At 45.4% G+C, this 26,306-nt stretch overlaps 1 protein-coding gene across 1 annotated transcript; it reads left to right on the top strand.

Annotated features, from left to right (window-relative positions):
* Nucleotides 1-252: 252 nt before the first annotated feature.
* LOC127215025 (sodium-dependent glucose transporter 1B-like) lies at nt 253-24,939 on the top strand. The gene is given in 9 exon segments (XM_051175323.1): nt 253-429; nt 680-755; nt 12,981-13,057; nt 13,728-13,859; nt 16,933-17,124; nt 18,956-19,124; nt 21,653-21,769; nt 23,847-24,856; nt 24,859-24,939. Coding segments are annotated over 9 exon segments (2,031 nt in total).
* The last annotated feature ends 1,367 nt before the right edge of the window (nt 24,940-26,306 follow it).

Below are 26,306 nucleotides of genomic sequence, written 5' to 3'. Positions count from 1 at the left end.
CCTATACCATAAACTTCCAGTGGGAACAGGAAAATGCTGCTATGTGGCCCCTACATCTGGGCCCCTAGGTTGGAAGATCCCCAGAAAATTATGACTTGCATAGGTCTTGCCTTGGGGACACTGCTCCACCTGTAATGGGTCCTTGGGGGAGGGAAAATCTCTCAATTGTTCTTCCAGAACCTGCTTCCTGAGCAACTGCTGGCCCCCGACAGACACCGGTGCCCTGGTAGTTCGAGTTCCCGTCTTCGCCCCATGGCGATGGAAGACCGACATGGGGGAGAAGAAATTATCCTCTACCACCAAGAAGGGACTTTGATATTACTGCTGCCATCATTTCTGCCAATGCTGTGTCGGCGACTGCTGCCTTCATTGCAGGGATTGGTGTCGCTCAGTCCGCAGCCAATGCAGACGCTGTTAACCAGCTGGCGGGCAGGATCAGCAAACCTCTAGCTAAGCAGAATGTCCTGCCTGAATGCTCATGTTCAGTTTGGACTCCTTAACTTAAATCAGCAAACTGCCTTACTTCAGGAACAAGCTGGCATTAGTGTTTGGTGTCGCAGGCCTCCTGCTCTCACTTGTATCATCTTCTTTGAAATGCTAATGTCTCTGTAAGGGTCAACCGCCTCAGTGCTGGTGGGCCTTGTCTTTTGTAAATTTTACCAGTGTTTTGACTCACTAGATAATAGAGACCAATAAGACCCGAATTGCTCCTATTTCAGCAGAGGGCTGGTGGAATGCCATGGCCCAGATTGGAGGTTGGTTACAGCTTTGGGGTGGCGCATTGTCTCTCAGAGACTTGGGGCCGGTAGCAATCGGGGAAGTCCTACTTATTCTAGTGAAACCCCAATTTCTCCAGAAAAGTTCCGCTTCCTCCAGAGAAGTTTCACTTCATCCTGGGAAACCCAAGTTCATCGTGGGAAACCCCACTTCTAGGAGAGAAGTCCCACTTCCTCCAAAGAAGTCCCAATTCCTCCAGAAATGTCCCACTCTCTCCAGAGAAGTCCAAATTCATCCAGAGGAACCCCACATCCTCCAGAGAAGTCCCAATTATTCTAGTGAAACCCCACTTCCTCCAGAGAAGTCTCACTTTTTCCAGAAAGGTCCCACTTAATCCAGAGAAACCCAATTTCAACCAGAGTAATCCCACATCCTCCAGAGAAGTCACACTTTCTCCAGAGATCTACAATTTCCTGCAGAGAAATCCAATTTCCTCCAGAGAAACCCTACTACATCCAGAGAAGTCTTAATACATCGAGAGAAACCGCACTTCCGCCAGAGAAGTCACAATACCTCCAGAGAAGTCTCACTTCCTCCAGGGAAACCCCACTTCCTCCAAAGAAGTCACACTTCCTCCAGAAATGTCCCACATCCTGCAGAGAAACAACACTTCCTCCAGAGAAGTTCCCCTTCCTCCAGAGAAACCCCACTATCTCCAGAGAAGTCTCACTTCCTCCAGAGAAGTTCTACTTTCTCCAGAGAAGTCACACTTTCTCCAGAGAGACCCAAATTCCCCCATAGAAACCCTAGTTCCTCCATAGAAGTCCCACTTCCTCCAGAGAATCCATACTTCCTCCAAAGAAAGCCCACTTCCTGCACAGAAGTCCCACATCCTCCACAGAAGTTCCTCTTCAATTAGACAAGTCCCACTTTCTCCATAGAAGTCTCACTTTCCTCCAGAGAAACCCCATTGCCTCCAGAGAAACCCCACTTCATCCATAGAAATAGCACTTCATCCAGAGACAGCCCACTTCCTCCAAAGAAGTCCCACTTCCTCTAGTGAAACCCGACTTCATCCACAGAAACCCAACTTCCTCCAGAGAAACTCCATTTCCTTCGGAGAAGTCCCACTTCCTCCAGAGAAGTTCTAATTTCTTCAGAGAAGTCACATTTCCTCCAAAGAAACATAACTTCTTCCAGAGAACTTGCACTTACTCCAGAGAAACCAACTTCCTCCAGAGAAACCCCACTTCCATCACAGAAGTCTCACTTCCTCCAAAGAACTACCAATTCATCCAGAAAATGACACTTCCTCCTAAGAAACTCTGCTTTCTCCAGGAAAGACAAACCCCACTTCCACCACAGAAGTCCTTCATCCTCCAGAGAAGTACCACATCCTTCTGAAAAACCACACTCCCTCCAGAAAAGTTCCATTTTCCTCAGAGAAATACCACAGCCTCCAGAGAAAGCCCATTTCCTCCAAAGAAGTCCCATTTCCTCCAGAGAAGTCCAGTTTCCTTCAGAGAAACCCCACACCCTCCCGAGCAAACCCACTTCTTCCAGCGATACCTGACATCATCCAGAGAAGTCCCTCTTCCTCCAGAGAAACCACATTGCCTCCAGAGAAACCCCACTTCCTCCAGAGAAACTCTACTTCCTACAGAGAAGTCCCACTTCCTCCAGAAAGGTTCACTTAATCCAGAGAAACCCAATTTCATCCAGAAAAATCCCACTTCCTCCAGAGAAGTCCCACTTCACCCAGGGAAACCCCACTTTCTTCAGAGAAGCCTGACTTCTGCCAGAGAAGTTCCCCTTTCTCCAGAGGAACCCCACTTCTTCCAAAGAAAACTCACTTCCTCCAGAGAAGTTCCAATTTCTCCAGAAACTCACCCTATCACCATTGAAACCCCACTTCCTCCAGAGAAACCCAACTTCCTCCACAGAAGTCCCACTTCCAGCACAGAAATCCCACTTCATCCAGAGAAATGCCACTTCCTCCAGAGAAACGACACTTTCTCCAGAGAAACCCTACTTCTTCCATAGATGTGGGACTTTTTCCAGAAAACCCTACTTCCTCCAGAGAAGTCCCACTTAATCAAGAGAAAACCAACTTCATCCAGAGTAACCCCACATTCTGCAGAGAAGTCCCACTTTCTCCAGAGAAATCCAAATTCCTCCCGAGACACCCTACCTCCTCCAGAGAAACCCCACTCCCTCCATAGAAGTCCTACTTCCTCCAGAGAAGTGCCACTTCCTCCAGGGAAACTCAACTTCATCCAGAGAAACTCCCCTTTCTCAAGAGAAGTATTTTTTCCTTCAAATAAACCCCACTTCCTCCATGGAAACACCAAATCCTCCAGAGAAGTCCCACTTCATCCAGAGAAGTAGCACTTCCTCAAGAGAAACCCAACTTCCTCCAGAGAAACCCCATTTCCTCCAGTAAAACCCCACTTCCTCTAGAGAAACCCCACTTCCACTAGAGAAATCCCACTTCCTCTAGAGAAACCCTATTTCTTCTAAAGAAGTCCCACATCCTCTAATGAAACCCCACTTAGTCCAGAGAGACCTCACTTCCTCCAGAGAAGTTCCATGTCCTCCAAAGAATTCCCAGTAACTCGAGTGATGGCCCACTTCCTCCAGGGAAGTTCGACTTTATCCAGAGAAACCAAACTTCCTCCAGAGAAGTACAACTTCTTCAAGAGAAACCACACTTCCTCCAGAGAAACCCCACTTCCTCCAGAGAAGTCCCACTTCTTCCAGAGAAGTCCAATTTCTTCCATAGAAACCCCACACCCTGCAGAGTAACCCCATGTCCTCCAGAGAAGTCACATTTTCTCGACAGAAGTCCCACTTCCTTCAGAGAAACCCAAAACCCTCCAGAGAAACTCCACTTCCTCCATAGAAGTCCCACTTCCTCCTGAGCAGTTCAACATTCTCCAGAGAAACCCCATTTCCTACAGAGAAACCTCACTTCTGCCACAGAAGTCCCACTTTCTGCACAGAAATCCCACTTCATCCAGAGAAAGACCACTTCCTCCTGAGAAACTCTACTTCCTCCAAAGAAGTCCTATTTCATCCAGAGAATCACCACTTCCTCCAGAGAAACCCCACTTTTTTCAGAGAAGTCCAACTTCTTCCAGAGAATCCCCATTTCCACCACAGAAGTCCCACTTCCTCCAGAGAAGTACTACAGCCTTCTGAAAAACCATACTTCCTCCAGAGAAGTTCCATTTCCTCCGAGAAACCCCATAGCCTCCAGAGAAATCCCATTTCCTCCAAAGAAGTCCCATATCCTCTGGAAAACATCCCACTTCCTCTAGGGAAGTCCGATTTCCTCCAGAGAAACCACACACCCTCCAGAGAAACCCCACTTCCTCCAGAGAAGTTCCACTTCCTCCAGAAAGTCCCACTTAATCCAGAGAAACCCAGTTTCATCCACTGAAATCTCACATCTCCAGAGAAGTCTCACTTAATCCAGAGTAACCCCACTTCCTCCACAGATGTTCCACTTCCTCCAGAGAAACCCAACTATATCCAGAGAAGTTCCACTTCTTCCTGAGAAGTCCCAGTTTGTCCGGAGAAACCCCATTTTCTCAAGAGAAGTCCAACTTCCACAGAGAAGTTCGCCTTCTTCCAGAGAAACCTCACTTTTTCCAGAGAAGTTCCAATTTCTCCAGAAACTAACCCATTTCACCAGTGAAACCCAAATTCCTCCAGAGAAATCCAGCTTTTTCTATAGAAGTCCGACTTTCTCCAGAAAACCCCACTTCCTCCACAGAAGTCCCACTTCATCCAGAGAAATGACACTTCCTCCTGAGAAACTCTAATTCCTCCAGAGAAGTCCTACTTCATCCAGAAAACACCACTTCCTACAGAAAAACCCCAGTTCCTCCATAGATGACCACTTCCTACAAAGAAACCCCACTTCCTCCAGAGAAACCTTACTTCCTACAGAGAAACCCTACTTCCTACAGGAAAGTCCCACTTCATCCAGAGAATAATCACTTCCTCCAGAAAAGTCCCACTCCCTCCAGATAAACCCAACTTCCGCCACAGAAGTCCCACTTCCTCCACAAAAGTCTCCCATCTTCGAGAGAAATCCCATTTCCTCCAGAGAAGTCCCACTTCCTCCAGAGAAGCCCCACTTCTTCATGAGAAACCACACTTTGTCTAGATAAACCCCACTTCCTCCAGAGAAGGCCCACTTCATCCAGAGAAGTCCCCCTTCCTCCATAGAAACACCATTGCCCCTAGAGAAAACCCATTTCCCATAGAGAAGTCCCACATCCTGAAAAGTAGTCCCAATTCTCCAGAGAAACCCTATTTCCTACAGAGAAACCCCACTTCCTACAGGAAAGTCCCACTTCATCCAGAGAATAATCACTTCCTCCAGAAAAGTCCCACTTCCTCCACAGAACTCCCACTTCCTCCAGAAAAACCCCACATCCTCCAGAGAAGCCCCACTTTCTCCAGAGAAGTCCCATTTGATCTAAAGAAGTCTCACTTCCTCCAGGAAAACCCCACTGTCAACAGAAAAACACTATTTCCTCCAGAGAAGTCCCACTTCCACAAAGAAACCCCACTTCCTCCCATGATACCCACATCCTCCAGAGAAGTCCCACTTCTTCCAGAGAAACCCTATATCCTCCAGGGAAGTCCCACTTCCTTTAGTGAAACCCCATTCATTCTAGAGGAACCCCACTTCCTCCAGAGAAGTCCCACTTCCTCCAGAGTACTCCCACTTCTTTCAGAGAAGTCCCAGCCAAATTCCTCCAGAGGAACCCCATTTCCTACAGAGATGTCCCACATCCTCTTTAGAAGTTCCATTTCCTCAGGAGAAATCCAACTTCCTCCAGAGAAACCATACTTCCTCAAGAAAAGTCCCATGTCATTCAGAGAAAAGCCACACACTCCAGAGAAACCCCCCTTCTTCCAGAGAAACACATATCTTCCAGAGAAATTCCAATTCCTCAAGAAAGGTCTAACTTCCTCCAGAGAAGTCCCACTTATACCAGACAAACCCAATTTCCTCCACAGAAACCCCACTTCCTCCAGACATACCCCAATCATCCAGCGAAGTTCCAATTTCTCCAGAGAACCCAAACGTTTGCCAGTGAAAAACAACTTCCTTCAGAGAAAACCTACTTCTTCCATAGAAGTTCCATTTTCTCCAGAAAAACCCACCTCCTCCAGAGAAACCCAGTTCCTTGGGAGAAGTGCCACATCCTCCAGAGAAACCACCCTTCCTCCAGAGAAGTCCCAAATCCTCCAGAAAAACCCCACTTTCTCTAAAGAAGTCCCACTTGCTCCAGAGAAACCCAACTTCCTCCAGAGAAACCCTACTTCATCCAGAGAAGTCCCACTTCCTTCAGAGAAGTCCCACTTCCACCAGAGAAACCCCACTTCCTCCAGAGAAGTTCCACTTCTTCCAGAGTAACCCCACTTCCTCCACAAAACCAATTTCCTCCAGAGAAGTCTCACTTCCTCCAGAGAAACCCAACTTCCTCCAAGGAAGTCCATCTTCCTCCAGAGAAACCCTAATTCCTGAAGGGCAACCCACTTAATCCAGATAAGTCCCATATCCTCCAAGGAAACCCCACTTCCTCCAGAGAAGTCCCACTTCCTCCAGAGAATTCTCACTTCCTCCAGAGAAGTCCCACTTCCTCCAGAGAATCCCCACACCCTCCAGAGAAACCCAACTTACTCCAGAGAAGTTCAACTTCCTCCAGAGAAACCCCACTCATCTATAGAAATCCAACTTCCTCCAGAGAAACCCTACTTCCTCCAGAGAAGTCCCACTTCCTCCAGAGAATTCTCACTTCCTCCAGAGAAGTCCCACTTCCTCCAGAGAATACCCACTTCCTCCAGAGAAACCCCACTTTTTCCAGAGATACCCTATTTTCTCCAGAGAAGTTCCACTTCTTCCTGAGAAAACTCTCTTCCTCCAGAGAAACCTTACTTCCTTCAGAGAAACCTCACTTCCTCCAGAGGAGCCCCATTCCTTCCAAAGGAACTCCACTCTCTAAAGGTTTCACAACCCTCTTAAACAGCATCCCCTGTATGGAAGCAAGTGTTGAAATAAATCTGCCTGGGCTGGGTCATTTCATAATCAAGCTACAGCAAGCATTTTTTTTGAAACTCGAGTTCTTATTGACTTCCCTGTTTCTTGGGGATTGAGGACAGTGCAGGTCTGTAAGACCCTCAGAATGAGGAGTCTCCCAGTTTCGGTCAGTTCCCCCAAGAACTCAATGTCCAGCCCAGTTGCTGCAACACGCAAGAGGCTTTAATGAACAGGAAACATTTGTGCAAATGGGCTCCCTCAGCACTCAGGCTAGAGAGAAGCCCCATCCCCCGGGCACAGGTGTCTTTAAAGGCAAAACCCACAAGCTTAGGGAGGGGGTGGGACCCTCTGTCCATTGAGTAGTGACCCTTGGAGGCCTGATGGTCTGTTAGGGTCAGCAGACCTTAGGGCCTCAGGGTGTGCTAATTAATCATGTCTGGGCAAACCAGAGGCACAGTTATCTCTTTGTTTTTTAAGGATCCTATTCACCACCTGCTGACTCACAGAAAGGAGGGGCAGTGTGAATTCTTAGTATCTTGTTATCTCAGGGCCTTGTGAGGGGAAGTTAGAAAATTCCAAGGAACTGATATTGGTCTGGGTTAGCTTTCCAGGTCAGCCCATCCTTCATTTCAAGTGGGGGGGTTTCTTTAACTTTACTTTTTTGTCTTTCAAGTCAAATATCAGGACCCTGCATGGAGCCAGGAAAGCATCTACCTCTGAGCAGATCTTCAGCCCATGGCTTCCAGAATACACACATCTAAATAGGCCAATCAGAGAAAATCATAAGCAATGCTTCAGTGATCTCTGAGGATTGCATTTTCCAGGTTGATGTGGAGGGAAGTGTTAAGCTTTTTGACATGTTCTGTAATTCCCAGAGTGTTACACAAATATCTTATGGTCTTGTACTGTCAATCTCTTGTTACAAGGCTTGTTTTGACAGGAGCCATTAGGCAGAATTTTATGGTCTTTAACTTTCAGTGTGTACACAGAATCCCTGCATGTTTGAAAAGTTGGGTAGAGTTCAAGTAGGTCAACACCACTGAGGAAGAAAATGGATCTGCTGAGCAAATCAATGACCATGCCAGTCACATTCTCCAGGGAAGTTGTAGAGAGTGGTTTCACGAAAGATTGTGTTTGGCTATAGGCAGATGTTTTCATCTTGCATGACTTTACAGAATGCTAATAGCTCACTTTCCTATGCCTTTAAAGACACTATGCAATGGCTTTGAAGAGAGCTGCCTGCAAGATTTGACCGCCTTCTGGGTCTACACTGAGGCACTTACTATGGCATCATTTGTCTTGTCCTGAGTTGTGATTCTAGAAATGAAAATGAGACGCCTTTTCAGCGGAGTTTGTCCACTATGTTTGCTCGAGCAGCCAATGGCTTGTTTCAAAAGAGAAGTGAGACAAAATGCCAGCCTGGCAGAAGATGTCTCTGAGTAGGAGATATGCCTGCTGTTTATGTGCCCATTGGCTTTCTGACCAGCATGTTTTTACTGCTGTGTTTCACTGATCTGAAGATTGTAGGAATTAAGACCTTGGCTAAGAATTCATTCCCCCTCCTGCTGAACTCAGGGTGAGCAACTGAACCTCTGGAAAACAGGAGAGATGCTTTCTAATGCAAAATGCTAATGCTCTTTTGGCTCCCGCAGCCTTGAAAGTGCCCTAACCAGTCCTTGGAACCTGAGATGACTAACCGCCCCCTTTTGCTTCCCCCTCCTCCATCTGGTGCTGGGGTATATAAGCTAGCCCCGGGAGAAAAGTATATATAATAAAGAGCCTTCTTAATATCAAGTAAGAGTCCTGTGCTATTAACCTCGACACCCTCCACAGTTTCTCGGGCTTCTACAGCAACGCAGGTGCCACAGAAGATGTCTCTTTCCTTCACACTCTATGCATACTTAAAACAGACTGTTTTATAGTCAATGGCCATTTAATATCATGACCAATTATAACTGACAGAAGGTTTCTGTATACAGACTAAAGGTAACATGATTTACATTCAGGGTTTTATATGAGTGAAAAGATGGTAACTACTTTAGTTGTGGACATTGTATTACTTTTGAAGACAGTTTCAGGGGAAAAGCTATTTATTTATCTATTTATTTTGACATGGATCTTAACCATGTCATTTAGCCTTGTCTCAAACGCTGGAGCTAAAGCAATCCTCCCTCCACAGCCTCTGAGTTCTTGGGGGCTACCAGAATGTACCGCAACATTGAGTATTTTTAATATGCGAATGTTTGTCTCTGTTCAGATAGGATTTGGACAGTGTATTCCAATACCTCAACAGTAGAATGAATCTGTGTCTAGTTTTGTACAGATGGGGTTAGTGACACTTTGTTTTCCTACATTAGTGGGAGGGTGAATTTGCATATAGTCCTATTCAGAGATCTTTAGATTCCTTATTCTCCTGCTATAAGTATAAGAGCTACAGAAAGATCTTTTCGAGCCATTAACTACTTTAGTAAGACATAAGAGGTCTGGAACTTGCTGTTTCTAGATTTGATTTCCACTAGTTTTGAGTAATAATTGCATTATAAACACTGTAAACCTTTGATGACTTTCATTTATTTATAGCTAGGTTGGAACAGTTAGGTTACCCATTATACAATGCTCCTCCTGCCCAGGTTTAAAGTACCCAACACTGAGAAGGTGGAATGATGACCACAAATCAGAGAGGAAAAAGGCTACATCATATTAAATATGACAAAAACTTATGCGTGCTATCCTTTAAAAAATGGGTGGAAGTGAGTGGCTTTGTTGGCTTCTTCCCAAGTTTTATGGTGAATGGCATTTAATTACAATCTGATTGTAGTGTGTTTGTTTTATCATATCTATGTAAGTTGCTTCTGAATAAACCTTTGGCTTAAGTGAAACGTAGCACCACATGCCCACAACTTGGTTCACGTAACTATGTTAACAGCTCAGGAGAAGAGGGATGGACAAAGGGACTTCCCTTTTTGTAGGGTACTTTTCTTCTAGGATTGAAATTTCCACTGCTCAATTTATTGTTTCTCCTGAAGCCCTGGGGCCTAAGGCTGTCGCATTAACTATTTTAACGAGAGGACAGGTTTTTGCCTGTAATGTCTACTTCTTTTAAATTGCTAATTATTTGTTTGTTTTTAAGCAGGCTCTTGCCATATAGCTACAGCTGGCCTGGCACTCACTATGTAGCTCAGCCTGGCTGAAAACCTAAAGTAGGCGTTCTGCTTCAGTCTCTTGAGTTCTGGCCTTTCAGGAATGAGCCACCACACCCAGATAACATTCAGACAACAAAAGAAACAGCCACAATAAGGATCGTGGTAAGATTTGTATTTAGAAGAAAACATAAACCTACCAGAAGGGGCGTGAATGATAGTCATATTGCCAAAGGCCTTAATTAATCTCCAGTACAGCAACGCCACAGATAGAATTGCCCTTGGTACAGTGCAGGTTTGCGGGAAGCTTTCCAGGGTTCGTTCGTTTGTTTGTTTCTGAGAATTGGATACCACTGTACTTGTTTGTCTTCTCCTGGGATACGAAGTGCTTTTCCATGGTCTGTGATATGAGAAGGGCTTAGTGATACCCAACGGGGCAAAGCGTCATCAGCTTTTGCCTCCCTAGAACCCAAATAAGTAAGCCCCAGTCGGAGAAAGGACCCAGGGAAATTCTATTGCAGGTGCCCTCCCAGCACTAGCGATAAGCCTTTGGGTCCACGGATTTTAACCTCCGAGTTTGTAAGAATCAGTGCCCACACTTCACACTGAAATGCCCACTTGTTTGCAGCGCAGCCTGAGCAATGGCCTTCAGTTGCCCTATAGTTGAGAACCAGCGCCTTTGGGAATGAAGGAAACAGGAACCTCTGCTGGGCAGAGCTCGTGTACAGGCTGGTGAAGCTGTGCTCCTTGTGGGTGACTTTTTCCGTGCATCCTCTGTGAAGGATGAGCAGGGATGAGGAGATGCCCTGTTTGCTGTCACCACAGTTACTGCTAATCGCGTGGTGGAGTCTGTTGCTGGAACTCCAGACTGTCTGCAGCTCATCTGCCTTCTGGTCAGGCACTCTAAACATTGTGATTTATTCCACCTACTCAATTCTAGCTTTATTTATTCTTTGAGCGAAATAAAAGGAGGAGGACTCCGTCTAAAGTATGGAGAAGGTTTGTAGTGTAGGTAAAGGGGAGAAAGCAGTCAGGCAGAGGGAAGAGTCCAGGCTGAACACTGCCGGCGGACTACACTGAACCCCGAGAGAACAGACGGGGAGCAAGAGGGGCAGCTTGCTCAGAAGTTGAAGTCTATTGTAGGAATATTGAATTTTGTTGAACTGCGTATGTAAACTCTTGGGTTTGGTGCTCAATTTGGATGCTATAACCCCATCTTTAGAGAAGGACTTCTATTATTTTACAATTAAACAAAATGTGCTGTGGATTTTGTAAAATTCATGAAAAAAACAAAATGAGCAAGAGAGGCAGCTGGGAAGAGACTGCTGGGGGGGGGGAAGGGAAGCAGAAGCCCCGCCCTAGGGTATGGGCGGGGTGAGAATTGCTGGGAGGAGCCACAGGTTCTGAGTGAGACCTGCCCTGAGTTTGAGACCTAATACTCTTATTAAAGAGTAGGAGTGGTCTTGTGGATTTATTACATCTACATATAATTGCATTTGTTGTTTATATGGTTTTATATGACAGATTGAATAGAATATTGTGCCACGTGTTATAAATACATTTATATTTTTAAATTCACAACAAATACTTGCTTTAAGCTTTGACTTGGGTCATTAGTTGTTGCTCTTATTTTTAAAAATGAGCTTGACACCTCTCCTTCAGAAATTAGTCAAGAATATCCTCACATTTTACACGTTGAGTGTTTCACACTTACATTGGGTTCCTACAATGCCTGTCACATTTCACTGCTATAAAAACGACATGCACAATCCTTTTTTTTAAAGCTTCTCTCAAGAATCCTATGACAATTTCTAAACTTACCAGTTCACTAATGAAACTGTTACTTGCTTCATGACTCACTCTGTATATTGTTGACAGAGTTCCTAGTGGAGATGATCATAGCTACTCCTGTGTCCCAGAAGGGAAAGGAGATTTTCTGAGTGAAATGTCGGGCAGGTACTAAAAGCCTGCTGTGGGCATTCACGGCTCTGCTGTGCACTCAGACAAGAGTAGTGACAGTTTCCAACGCTGCGTGATTCACACGTATGCTTATCTCCCCACTCATTGCCTGTGTGAGCCTTTGGAAAAGATATAGTTAAAGTGGGAAGGTTGAAGTTGAAAGCAATTATACGCCTTATCTAAACAGTTAGAATAAATGACAGTACTCGAGTCCTTGACTGCTCCATCCCTGTTTTGAATGACTGGGGTTTACAACTGTGTGCTCGGTTTAGGACAGGACTTTCTCTACCTTTGTCTCACACTTAGGGCCGCTGGGCAAGCCTTGACCTTTTTGTCACCTCTTAGGAAACAGTGGCACTAAGGAGCAAAGGGCAGCACTTCAAAGTCCTGAGTGTTGAGTAAAAGCCGCTGGCCTTTCTACAAGGAAGGGCTTGGTTATCTCTGCTTTGCTATTTCATCTCATACACTGGGTTGGGCATGAGGGTAAATTCTGGCACTTTCTCTGTGGGATGCTCCCTGGGGCCACAAAGAGGGGACATTACACTGGGTCACAGGACACACTTGAGGGCTCGATGGCAATTTAGCTTGCTTCCCTCTGGGAAGGTTAATGGTGTAGGGCTGGTGCTTTTCTGGTTCTTTACTAAAACATTCTTTAAGGAAACAAGCTTGAATCCAGATGAATCCCTAAGCAAACACCCCAAGCTTTCCTTTAACCTCTTTCTGTGAGTGAGCCACCGGGCTGCTGTATCATACTGTATATATCAAGTTTCAGTTATCACGGTGTGACAAGAACTGTGCAGTTTTGCATATGAGGAGGGACCATAAAGGCACAGATGAGTTGAAGCTAGCTTAGTTATAATGGTAATGTCTTACGTTGATAGCACTGTTTTTTATTATCTCCCTGAACCCTGAAGCCTTGTAAGGCGGATGCTAGGTGCTAAGGCTGGTGGAAAAGAAGCCAGAATTCAGCCTGAGATTTGCATAGCTCCAGAGACTGTGCTGTCTTCACTAAGCTACGCCATGTTTTTATTCATGCTTGCTCTATATAAGCTGCCTTCTCTTCTGTTTAACTCATGTTATCCACCCATGTGATCTGTGTTCAGCTCAGACCCAACTAGACACCAGCTCTACTTCAAAGATAACTGGTCTCCTGGCTGTGTTTAATCCTTTAATTAGTGCAGTAATTTATCTGTCAAAACCTTGACTTTTTTGTTTGTTTGTTTTTTGAGACACGAATTCTTTGTGTAGTCCTGGCTGTTCTGGAACTTGCTTTGTAGAACAGGCTCACAGAGATCTGCCTGTCTCTGCCCCCTGAGTACTGGTATGTGCCACCACATCCAGTGTTTTACGCTAGGAATTGTAGACAGACTTCCTTTTCTGCTGCCAGCCCCAAATAACAACACAGAGAAAGGCTGGCTTTCAGCTTAGGCTTGTCTTAATTACAAAGTAACCTGTTTATAGTAACCGAGTTCCCTGTTCTTATGATGTACCTCCTGTTTCTTCTCTGCCTGGCTGGTGATTCCACCCGTCTTCTTCCCAGAGTCCTCTCTGTCTCTGGAAGTCCCGCCTAACCTCTTTCTAGCTATTGGCCATTCAGCTCTTTATTAAACTAATCACAGCACTGCATGTTCATACAGTGTACAAATACCCCACAGCAAGGAATTGTACTCATGGGGAGGCGGGGGAGGGAGGGTACATTGGATGGCAAACCAAACAAAGCATGTGATATCATGCGTTCAGAGTGGGCTCAGGTGACCGCCATGGCCTTGATGATGAAGTCTGTTTCTTAACTGTCTCACCTGAGTAACTTTCAAATAACTATTTTGCATTCCTGTTTGGGCTGCTTTTAGCCCTTTACCGGCTATGAAACCGACTGCTTCTGCTCAGCACATCTGAATACCGGTTTGGTTTTGCCTCAGCAGGCCTTGAGCGTGTGGTACGTAGGTACGGTTGCTCTGGCTTCCTGGGTGCTGTGCTTGCAGGTGTGATCCACCATGTCTGGCTTACACACCAATTACTTCCTTATAGAACTGGATGTTGCTGGGTCCTACAATCCCTAATCAAAGACTTTTGCAGTCAGGTCTGGTGGCATTTGCCTGTAATCCTAGTCTTGGTAAGCTGAAAAAGGAGGTTGAGAAGTTGAGGCCGGCCAGACCTACAAAGTAAGATCTAATGCAAATGGGGGAAAGAACCAATTAGATCTTTACCAAATTTTCTTTCATCGGCCTTTTCACATCGAGGAGCCCTGGTTTTAGGAATATCTATAGGATATTGGCAGAACTTGAGATATATTGAGGAGACAGGAAGAATCAAGATGTGACCTTGGAGTCTGCCCAGAAATGACCAGGTACATGGTGCCATCATGGCTGCCACAAATTGTCACTGTTGTTGCAGCTGACCGTGAACGGATTTCCAGTTCCTTTGCCAGACTCTCTCTAGTATCAGGGCCACCAGCCAGCACTTACGCCTCCGATTTTTAAATTCCTGTTAGTTATCATGACTTCGCTGTTTCAGAGGCCACAGCAACACCACGGAATTCTAGATCTGTGCCTTTGGAGAGCAACTGTGGCCTTTGTGAATCTGTGCATGAAGTAGGGACAAAAAAGGAAGTCGTGGGAAGGAAGTCGAGAGCTGATTCTTGGAAGTAATTTGGAAAGCCTTGGGGACCACACATGAATGAAGCTGTTTTGGCAGGGTGATGAGACTAAGATTTGTGGTCTAGGAGACTCAGAGTTTTGTGAAAGAGTGAGGGGGAGAGAGTGGGGAGCAGGGTGGGATGGATGGGCAGGGTTGGATAAAGACCAAACTGAGCAACACTGTCTTCTGTGAAGAAGCAAAGACCTCAGCTAGCAAAACACTGCTGGGCCATCTAAAACACCATGCTTTGTCTCAGCCAAGTGCTGCACTGGAAGAAAGGCATACTGCAAACCACAGCTTTGGATTCTAGATTTGTTTCTGGTGTTGCTGTTGCACTGTTGGCGACCTGCAACATTGTGAGCACAAACGAAAGATGATGCCTATTTCTTCAAATGTGTGTGGAGTGAAAGAGGTCACCAGGCTGAGAAATGTCAGAGGGCGGGGGCAGCGCTCTGGAAAGTTTATGAGGTCCAGGCTGTCCCCTCCTTCCCTTCTGCAGGTGGCCCTGGGGGCTGGCCTCGCTGTGTGAGTCTGGCAGAGCTTTTCCTGGGGCACAGCAGTGTCTTTTTTTCTTTTTTTAATTTTTTTCCTTTTTTAATATTTTTTTAACATATTGATCCCAGTTCCCTCTCCCTCCCTTTCTCCCTCCCTCCCTCTTTCCTTCTCTTCCCCCCTCACATGTATCCCAACCACCCTCCCCTCCCATCCCCCCCTACTCCACATGTAGGGTGATGCCATCCAGGAGGGGTCATCTAAATCTGTGAAGTCATTTGAAGTAGGGACTAGGACTTCTCTCCTGTCTCTAGGTTAAGGGAATATCCCTCCATGGGATGTGCCCACAAGGTCCTTTTGTGCACCAGGAATACATCCTGGTTCCACTGTCTGAGGTCCCTTAGACTGCCCAGGCCTTCTGGCTGAGACCCATGTTCAGGGGGGTCTGAGTCAGTCCCATGCTGGATTCCCAGCTATCAGTCTGGGGGCCATTAGATCCTCCTTGTTCAGGTCAGCTGTCTCTGTGGGTTTCTGCAGCCTGGTCTTGTCCTCTCCCTCTGCATCTGGATTCCAGTTCGGCTCAATGTTTAGTTGTGGGTGTTTGCTTCTGTTTCCAACAGCTACTAGATGAGGGCTCCATGATGGTGGATAAGTTAGTCATCAATCTCATTATCAGGGAAGGGCACTAATGGTAGACTTTCCATTGTTGCTCAAATTGTTAGTTGGAGTCAGTCAGTCTTGTAGGTCTCTGGACATTTCTTTAGGTTCAGTTTTCTCTTCAATCCTATAATGGCTCCCTATTTTATTCTCTCTCTCTCTCTCTCTCTCTCTCTCTCTCTCTCTCTCTCTCTCTCTCTCCTGTCTTCTATTCCTCTCCTGACTCAATCTTCCTAGTCCCACATGCTTTCCTCTCCTCTCCTTCTCTTTCTCCTAGTTCCCTCTCCACTCACTGCCCCCCCACTCCCCATGTGCTCTGGAGAACTTGTCCCTTCCCCCTTCTGTGAGGGACCTTATATGAATCTCTTAAAATCCACCAGACAAGGCTGCCCTTTCTCTCCATATCTCTTCAATATTGTACTTGAAGTTCTAGACAACAAAAGGAGACCAAGGGGATCCAAATTAGAAAGGAAGAAGTCAAACTTTCTCTATTTGCAGATGCTATAATAGTTTACATAAGCAACCCAAAAATTTTTACCAGGGAACTCCTACAGCTGATAAACACCTTCAGCAAACTAGCAGGATACAAGATAAACTAAAAACAAAACAAAAACAAAAAACAAAACAAACAGTAGTCCTACTTTATTCAGATGACAAAGGGGCTGAGAAAGAAAGCAGAGAAACATCACCCTTTACAATAGCCACAAGCAACATAAAGTATCCAGGGATAACACTTACCAAACAAGTGAAAGACCTATATAATAAGAACTTTGTGGCTCAAAACAAAAACATTAAAGAAGATACCAGAAAATGGAAAGATCTCCCATGCTCTTGGATAGGTAGGATAAACATAGTAAAAATGGCGTTCTTGCCAAAAGCAATCTACAGATTCATTGCAATCCCCATTAAAATCCCAGCACAATTCTTCATTGACCTTGAAAGGATAATACTCAACTTTATATGGAAAAACAAAAGACCCAGGATAGCCAAAACAACACTGTACAATAGAAGAACTTGAGGAGGCATCACCATCCCTGACTTTAAGCTCTACTACACAGCAGAGTCTTTTATCCAGAGACTGCATTAGATTTCACCCTGCCCTGGGAGCCTAGCAGAGGCGCTCGCTGCAGGGTGCCCCATGGACCTGTAGCCTGGGAGGTGGCATGGGGCGCGGCCACCGACATCAGGGGCAGGATCTGACCAGCTGTGCCTATATCTTATTCACCAGAAGGAAGTTGAAGGTGTCCAGAACCTTTTGAAACTTCCAAGCTGGAGCTGGAGACTGAACTGGAGTTGAGCAGGGCCCTGGCTCCAGCCACTGGGCAGCCGCTCCTGCAGGAATCCTGGGCCCCAGCGACTGGCAAGGAGCAGGAGCCTGCAGCGGCCAGGCACAGAGGCAGGACAGGATGCGGGCTGCCCTGGCTCACCACGCTGGTCCTGTATGCTGCCTTCGTGGGACTGGTGAGAGCTCAGGCTGCTGCTTCCCAGGCTGGGCCAGGAGGCTCCTGCAGGGAACGATCACTCCCAGCTGCAGACCAGCTTCCCTAGCCTGCATAGTGGGAGATAATGGCGTATTCATCATCCCGGGTCTCTGGTCTTCTAGAAAATGAGCACAGTTCTAATCCTGGCGGGTTTTTGTCAACTCAAACGGACTGCCTTAATGAGTTTTCCAGCATCTATAAACTTGCATGCCTATACAGGGAGGGGGACAGGGCCTTCACCTGCTCTCCTCTGCCACCACCCACACAACTCTAAATTATTAAACCTCGCTGCTTCCCAGTGGCGTGAGCAAATAAGTTCAGTCTGCCGGGGGGTTTTCAAGATGAAAAAAACAGGCCCCTAGAAGAAAGTGACTTTCTATCATCATCCAGGTGGTGAGGTGGTAAGAGTCGGAACCTGGGAGCGCCTGTAGTCAACTGATCTTAAGATTTTTGTTTTTTAACACGGTGTAACTAAGCAGCCCCGGGCTGAGCCTGCTCTTGCAGTGTTACTGTTTCTGGGATTTCAGATCACTCACACCTGGGTGGCTTCTCAGGCTACTTTGATGTGGGAGAGACTGCGAAGGAAATTAGTAGAGGTGCTTAGAGAGCCTTCACTGTGTAGCTAGTCTCACAAGTCCTTTGCAGGATTTGCTAAGCACCTGTCAACTGTCATTGAACTTGGTACTTGCTGCTGGCTTGTCCACGCTATAGTCCTGAGTCTGAGTCCCTGCTGCTAAAATAGGAGGCACATTGGCTTGAAGCAGACCATGCAGCTCCCACTAATTACTCTTGAAATGTTGATAAATGACTTAGAAAAGTGTTTTCCTTTCCTTCCTTCTTTCTTTCTTTCGTTTGGTTGGTTGGTTTTTTTTTTTTTTTTTTTTTTTTTTTTTTTTTTTGAGACAGGGTTTCTCTGTGTAGCTTTGGAGCCTGTTCTGGAACTCGCTCTGTAGACAAGGCTGGCCTCAAGCTCACAGAGATCTGCCTGCCTCTCCCTCCAGAGTGCTGGGATTAAAGGGTGTACCCCACCACCACCCAGCCAGAAACGTTTGTCTTAAAATCACCAGTAATTCCTCTTCAACCCTTGGTTCCTGTTAACACACTGTGCAGGCAACATTTTACCAGTAAAACTGTTTTGCATGGGCATGGGTATATGTAATATATTCTTAAAAGCCTTAGAGTCTATACTCTTTCCTGGTAGCTTTGAAATTTTATTAAAGAAGGCTATAGATTTAGAAACATTCAGATAGTTGATTTCCAGCATATTCTATTTGTGTAGTTCAGAGAATCCCATCTATATCAGAAAGATTGCCTTTTTAACATAACCAACATGATCAATAAGTTAATGTTTGAGAATTTAAATTTTGACATCTAAATTCCTATTTCAGTCATAATGGAGTATATTTAAAGTAAAATATTTTGAGAATAAATTTGATATGTCGTATTAACTATTAATACAGAGAAATCTTGTAAGGTATTCTTCAAAATCTAAAAATAATCGCAACCAAAGCCAGACAAATTTTAAAACGAGTAGATGGAAAGCCACAGGACATATACCTCTAATAGTAAAGGTCGTACACTTTGTCCTGACATTTACCTCTAATAGTAAAGGTCGTACACTTTGTCCTGACATTTACCTCTAATAGCAAAGGGTCGTACACTTTGTCCCATTTGAATAAAAGGGAGTCTCTGTGTTACACTGTAACATTGTAATTTCCCCTCCCATTCTTTATCATGGAAAAGCCCTACCACTTAAATAAACATCAGTTTAATGGTGGTACGTTTAAAGCTCTTGTCGTTTTAAATTTTAGGGACTAAGCATTGGTGTCCTTGGGCCTACATTTCCAGATTTGGCAAGAAACGTGAACCAAAACATTAGTGGTCTGTCTCTCATTTTTGTGGGCCGCGCCTCTGGGTTTGTGTGCGGCACCATGATCGGTGGAGTCCTCCTAGACTGCATCCATCACTTCCTACTTTTGGGTGAGTACATACTGCTTTTTTACTTCTCTTCCATCCTTCCCTCTCTCCCTTCCTTCCTCTCTCCATCCCTCCCTCCTTCCTTTCTTTTTCAATGAATTTTTAACTTGACACTAAACATTAAACGCATAGACTGCAGAACGGTTGACAACAGAAATGAGTGTGGGTGTCCTCCGTGGCGGCTGGGTTTCCATAACAGAATCTATAGCGGACCCTCTAGAAACCCTCTTGACAAGCTTTCTCGGGAGTCAGTGTCGGCGACCCGGAGCAGTGCCGACTCTCCCTGTAGTGTGGGCTCCACTCTAGGCTCACACACTGCTTGACCACAAAGCTATGTAGTGGCATCTCGCATTGCCAGTGAATTTGTGGTGGTGGCCACACCCTATGAGCGTGGCTTCAGGTGTTTAGAGGTGACCCTTTGTAAGGCAGAGGAGGGGCGTTCTCGCTCTCTTGCGCATGGCATAGATTTTAAACTGCCCGTTAAACTGGCCTGTGACCCCGTCAAGCTGGGCCACATTCATCTGGGTGGATGGATGCTCCATTAGCACCAGCGATGCGGTTGCTCTCAGAGCATTCCCATGGCACGTACAGGTTCACGAACTCACCGGCGTCACTCTGCATGTCGAGGACTTGCGTGCTTTCTAGGCCAGCAGGAGCACAGAAAATGCAGTCTCTGCCCTTTGGACGTCCTCACCTCAACCCCAGAGAGCAAGCCAGCCCCTCCTGAACCTTATAAGCGGTCAAGGCCATGGCCAGGAGGATGTGGTAATTCACGGGCAAAGCAAGATGCCACTACAAAGTTCTGCTTATCTGGGCGTAGGGCGGGGCTCCTGGGGCCGTGGGGGTCAGAATGACTCCGGGAACCGGGCCAGGCTCTGTGGACTTGGGCTGGAAGATGAAGGATGGGGCAGTAAGGAATTGATAAAGGCTACCTTCAGTCCTGCTGCCCATGTCGGAGTTGAACACAGGCTGATCCTCTCAGATCCCGACCCTGGCTGGAAGAGAGGGCAGAACTGTTAGCATGCCTTCCTCAATAAATGGGCGCGATTTAAAAAGATTTAGAATACTATGCTAAAACTCCTCTGGAAGCAAGGTAAATAGATTATTGCTGAGAAATAGGTAATCATTATTACTTCCATAGCTGTTAAAAGGCTATTTATTTTCTGTATTTCATTTCCTTTTTACTCCCAAATGAACTTATTTGGTAAAGTTTTCCTATAATCTATTACGATTGAGTTTTATTTTTGCATTTTCATCTCATATCAAAATTATCTTTGTAGTAATGCTTTTAGGATTGACTGGAACACTATAAAACTTATCTTTTTTCTCCTTTTTTTTTTTTTTTAACTTAAATCCGAAACAAGGCTGTTTTACATGTCAATCCCAGTTCCCTCACCCTCCCATCCTCCCCTATCACCCCACCAATCCCAGCCCATGCCCTTTCTGCTCCCCAGGGAGAGTGAGGCCTTCCAAGGGAAGTCTTCAAAGTCTGTCCTATCATTTGGGGCAGGGCCTAGACCCTTCCCCATGTGTCTAGGCTGAGAGAGTATCCCTCTATGTGGAATGGGCTCCCAAAGTCCATCCCTATACTAGAGATAAATACTGATCCATTACCAGAGGCTCCATAGACTGCCCAGTCCTCCTAATTAACACCCATGTTCAGGGAGTCTGGGTAGGTATTATGCTGGTTTCCCAGCTGACAGACTGGGGTGCATGAGCTTCCCCTTGTTCAGGTCAGCAGTTTCTGTGGGTTTCTCCAGCCTGGTCATGACCCCTTTGCTCATCGCTCCTCCCTCTCTATAACTGGATTCCAGGAGTTCAGCTCAGTGTCTAGCTGTGGGTGTCTGCTTCTGCTTCCATCAGCTACTAGATGAAGGCTCTAGTATGACATATAAGATAGTCATCAATCTCATTATCATGGAAGGGCATTAAAGGTAGCTTCTCCACTATTGCTTAGATTACTACTCAAAAATGCCTTGGAGGTGAGGTGAATAATTTATTGCTGAGTTTTACTTTTGCATTGTTAATTCTTATCAAAATTATCTTTGGTGTAATACTTTTGGGATTGACTCATCCACTATAAAATTTATCTTCTGTTGTAGTTTCTAATTTGATCCTTAGCAATGATATTGTATACAAGGCACAGTAATTTACATTTTTATAGTCCACAAATTTTAGAAAAGATTGAGAAACACCCACCATATACAGCAATTATATCTCTCATCTACTCATGATCAAACATTTTGTTGTGGTGGCCATGATGGTTTTGCCATTTTAGTTTGCTTGTCTTTGAGACAAGATCTCACTTTGTAGCCTTGGCTGGCCTCAAACTCAGAGAGGTCTAGGTGCCTCAGTCTCCCAGGTGTTGTGATTAAAGTTAGTGTGTGCCACCATGCCCAGCCCAAGACCAACAGTTTTAATTTAGGGTTATTTTGTATTTTTAGATTTTTTTTTAGGATGTTCCTTTGACCTAGGACCCTGAAGAATACTAGTTTTTATAGCTGGCTTTATTACCTTCTTTTTTACCTCAGGTGTGTCAATGTTGGCTACCACAGTTGGGTTTTATCTTATTCCTTTCTGTAAGAAGGCTGTCTTACTGATTGTCATGATGGCTGTCTTTGGAGCTTCAGTTGGAGCGGTGGATACAGGTTAGTGAACCCTTCAGGGTTATCCATCTCCCGAACTGGGGAAAGTATGATGAGGAAAAGCAGACTATGTGAAATGGTAGCATCCTTTGTCTTTGCTATCAAGATGGCAGTGACTCACACAGTCAGCATCACACTTCCGACACATCTCCTTGCCAATTGGGGCTGGGCATGGTGGCACTTTAGTCATAGCCAACCAATTGTTACACACCTAACTGTGAATGAACTTTGAGGACTGTTTTATGAGAGATGGTTGGTTGTCCAAACATGGAAGGACCCCCTTTCTGTGGGAAATTATAATGCCAATGGGGAGTCTTTCATTTTAGGATAGAGCTTGACCACTTTAGTGTAAGAAAAATGATGATCTCATACGACAAAGTATATTAACTTCTTTGTAATTGCTGTGATAAAACACTATGATGAAAGCAACTTAGAGGAGGAAGACTATTTGGGTTTAGGGTGTGTGGGGGGGATTGGAGTCTGTGCAGCGGGAGCTAAGTGACAGAGGAAGGGACAGGAAACTGGGCCTCAAGCACAGAACAAAGAGAGCAATTAACATAGCTGGAGACTTTCAAATTCTCACAGCTGGCCCAGTGAAATACCTTCTCCAGCAAGGGCCACCTCCCAACCCTACCTAAACAGTGCCATCAGCTGGGGATCAAGCATTCAAATGCCAGAGAAGCCACCATTCAACCTCAAATGCACCCCAGATTCTGGACTTGGAGAACCCTGTGCGGGTGCCATATTCTTGCCTTTCTTTCTGGTTGTTCTCCTTTTCTCCACAGCAGAAAATCTCCACGTTTCATTCAAGACCTAAATCACACGTGAATCTCTCTTTCCCCCTAATCCTGGCTTTCTATCCTCTCCTTTCTTCTTCTAAGGGAAGGAAAGATATTTGAAAGATCATGGAAATAGTTTACAATGCAAGGATATTTGAATGTAAAAACTATGGAACTATATGATTGCCTCAAAATACCTGATTTTCTAAAAGATAGCCAAACACTAGATGCTTCATGGCTTTTGACCTTGTGGTGTTAAAAGTATGTAGTGGGGCGGAATTCTGTGGGCAACCTGACTCCCAGATGGGTGTTTAGCTTCTGGATTAGACATAAGCAAACAACACTCTTGAATTGGAATTGGCCCCTAATTGGGAGTGCTGAGCCTTTGGTAGCTTTCCCACCGTTAGATAAAAATCTGCCCAGCATGCACTTATATTTACATATGGACAAGGAAATACAGTTCAGCTGGGCAGATTACTGACCTAGCATGCGTGAAATACTAGGCTCAATCCCCAGAACTTCATAAACCAAGTAGCACATGTTTGTAAACCCAGTGGTTAAGTGGTACAGGAGTATGAAAAGTTCAAGGTCATCTTTAGCTACATAACAAGTTCAAGTTCAGTATGGGATTTATGAGAACTGTCTGAAAAAATACAAATAAATTTACCAGTGTCTTGCTGTTCTATTGACATGAAGAGACACCACGACCAAGGCAAATTATATAAGAAAGCATTTAATTGGGAATTAGCTCACAATTTCAGAGGGTTAAGCCATTATCAAACTGACAGAGCACATGGTACCTTTCAGGCAGGCATGGTGCTGGAACAGTGGCTGAAAACTTTAGGTCCTCCCTTGGAGAGGGGGAGGGGGAGGAAGATGGGGAGGGGAGGGGAAGGACAGACTGACTGGGCCTGTGGTTTTGAAAGCTCAAAGCATACCCCCAGTGAGAGACTTCAACAAAGTCAATCAAACCTCCTAACCCTTCCCAAACAGCTCACCAACTGAGGACAGAGCTTGCAAATATATGAGCTTATGGCGGCCATTCTCCTTCAAACCACCACAATTAGTAATGCTCCCCAGTGAGCTTCCCATTGTTTTACAATAGACTGTTTCAAATGTACCTGGTTCCTGTGATGGTTTACTGGTTTGTACACTCCATGCAGGAAGATGAGGTGTATCACAGTCCTGTGGTGATGGTTGGTTAGCACCGTTTAATTACAGAGTGGCTCTGCTGTAGCATCACAAAGTCCTACCACCTTTCCTCTATGAAATACCTGTCAAATCATTTCTTTAACTTGTAGGTGGGAACGTCCTCATCTTGGACCTTTGGGGGGACAAAGGAGCCCCACACATGCAAGCCTTGCACTTCAGTTTCGCCTTGGGTGCCTTCCTGGCTCCCCTGCTGGCTAAATTGGCCTGGGGTGCATCAGCCTCCACTCAGAACCACACAGAGCCCGGCTTTGACCCTCTAGTGATGAACCGGTCCTCTGAAGCCACCTCAGACTCTCTGTTTGCGGTACCCGAGGACATGAACCTGCTGTGGGCGTACGCTTCCATCGGAACCTATGTTTTAGTCGTTTCTGTCTTTCTGTTTGCTCTGTTTTGTAAGAAAAGCTCAAGGCAGAAAAAGTCCACAGCATCTGTTCAGAGAACTCGAAGAGCCAAATATCACAGGGCCCTGCTCTGTCTCCTCTTCATCTTCTTCTTCTTTTACGTTGGAGCCGAGGTGACCTATGGCTCTTACGTGTTCTCCTTCGCTACCACCCATGTTGGCATGGAAGAAAGCGAAGCAGCCGGCTTGAACTCCATCTTCTGGGGGACCTTTGCTGCCTGCAGGGGCCTGGCCATCTTCTTTGCAACAGTCCTACAGCCTGGAACCATGATTGTCTTGAGTAACATTGGCAGCCTTGTCTCAACTTTCTTTCTGGTGCTTTTTGACAAGAGCCGTCTTTGTCTGTGGATCGCAACTTCTGTGTATGGAGCCTCGATGGCAGCCACATTTCCCAGTGGTGTTTCCTGGATTGAGCAGTACACCAGCATCAGTGGAAAATCTGCAGCATTCTTTGTGATCGGTGCTGCTCTGGGAGAAATGGCGATTCCTGCAGTAATTGGGATTCTTCAAGGACACTACCCAGATCTGCCAGTAGTTCTGTACACCTGTCTGGGGTCGGCCATATTCACTGCTGTTTTGTTTCCTGTGATGTATAAATTAGCCACCTTACCTCTGGCTCGGCAGCCAAAAGGAAGGAAGAGTGAGGACCAGACAGCTTTGCTTTCCAGCTCCAAGCTCAATGACTATGAGAAAGAAAAATAAACGGAAAGATGAAGGAAAATAGATGGGATGGAACAGATTTTGAATTAGTTGAAATGATGTGTTTGAGCCAAGCACCATAGACATGTAAAATGGATTAGCCTTTGCTGAGTAAATAACCAAGCATCCACTTTCTCTCAGAAGAGTTGCAGTCAGTAATTTTGATGCAAGAGAAGCTAGAAGTAGAGAAACTGATGCTATAAAGGATTTACTGATGGAGTTGTCCTTCTGTACATATGAGTCTTATATTGGTTGATAAATAAGACACTGATTGGCCAGTAGCCAGGCATAGTATAGGCAGGGGTACCAGAGGTAGGAGTATGGAAAACAGGGAGGCCGTGAGAGAGACATTGTAGAAACAGGGAAAGTAGGATGCACCAGGCGTTCTCAGGTAAGAGAAGACCATGTAGAAATACATAGATTAGTAGTTATAGGTTAATAATTAAGAGAGAGCGAGCCAGTAAGAAACCATAGCCATCAGCCAAAAGTTTATAAATTAATATAAGACCTTGTGTGTTTATTTGGGCCTAATAGGCTGCGGGACCTGACTAGAAAGAAACTCCAGCTACAATTTACTAATAAACTTGCTGTGGTGATGTGTTATTTATGATTTATTAAAGCTTACTGAGGATTCAGAAAGCAAAGCCAGCCACAACCTATAGAGGTCAGGTAGGGGTGATGCACACCTTTAATCCCAGCAGCCCTACTAGCTAGCCAGGCAGTGGTGGCACACACTTTTAAGTCCAGGACTAAAGAGACAGGCACATGTATCTCTCTGAGTTCAAGGCCACCCTGGCGTACACAAGAGAAAGAGTCACAGAGCCCACGCCTTTGGTCCCAGCACTTGGGATGGAGTTGGAGACAGGAGTGATATGGCTGGGCAGATAAAGGAATATGAGGAGGAAGAGACAGGAACCGAGAGCCTTTGCCTCTGGGGACTTGTGGACACAGGATTACCATTTCAATTTGATAGAGATACGATCCACTGGCTGGCTGTTTTGCTTCTCTGATCTTCAGCTTGAAGCTTGAACTCCATTATCTGTCTCTGGGACTTTTACTTTTTCGTGTTACAACTTCCTTAGGAAATATTACGTTACAGGAAGTAAGATTTGGTTAAGGGTGCCGGCCTGGAAGAGATGTAGTGCACTGGCCAGGCTCGTGAGAAACTGAAGAGAGAGAACTGTGTGCCATAATTGAAGTTTGGGGTTGCTGAGAAAGTTTTGTTTTGTCCTTTTATGAGAACACAGAGATGTGACTCTGCATTCTAGATTCACAATTTACTCTCCTCGACTGGCTTCCAGTTAGGTTCTATGCCCAGAACAAAAGGGTCTTATGCCCAGTCATTAGGCCATCCCATATCAAAGAACTGTTCAGGGGGGCAGAGCAGAGTCACTGCTACCCTCATGCGCTGGCAAGATGAACCTGGGTAACAACTATGCAAAAAGAATAA

Source organism: Phodopus roborovskii, unplaced genomic scaffold (assembly GCF_943737965.1).
Source record: "Phodopus roborovskii unplaced genomic scaffold, PHOROB, whole genome shotgun sequence".
In the NCBI taxonomy this organism is placed as follows: domain Eukaryota; kingdom Metazoa; phylum Chordata; class Mammalia; order Rodentia; family Cricetidae; genus Phodopus; species Phodopus roborovskii.
This window is presented reverse-complemented; position numbering and strand designations above follow the sequence as displayed.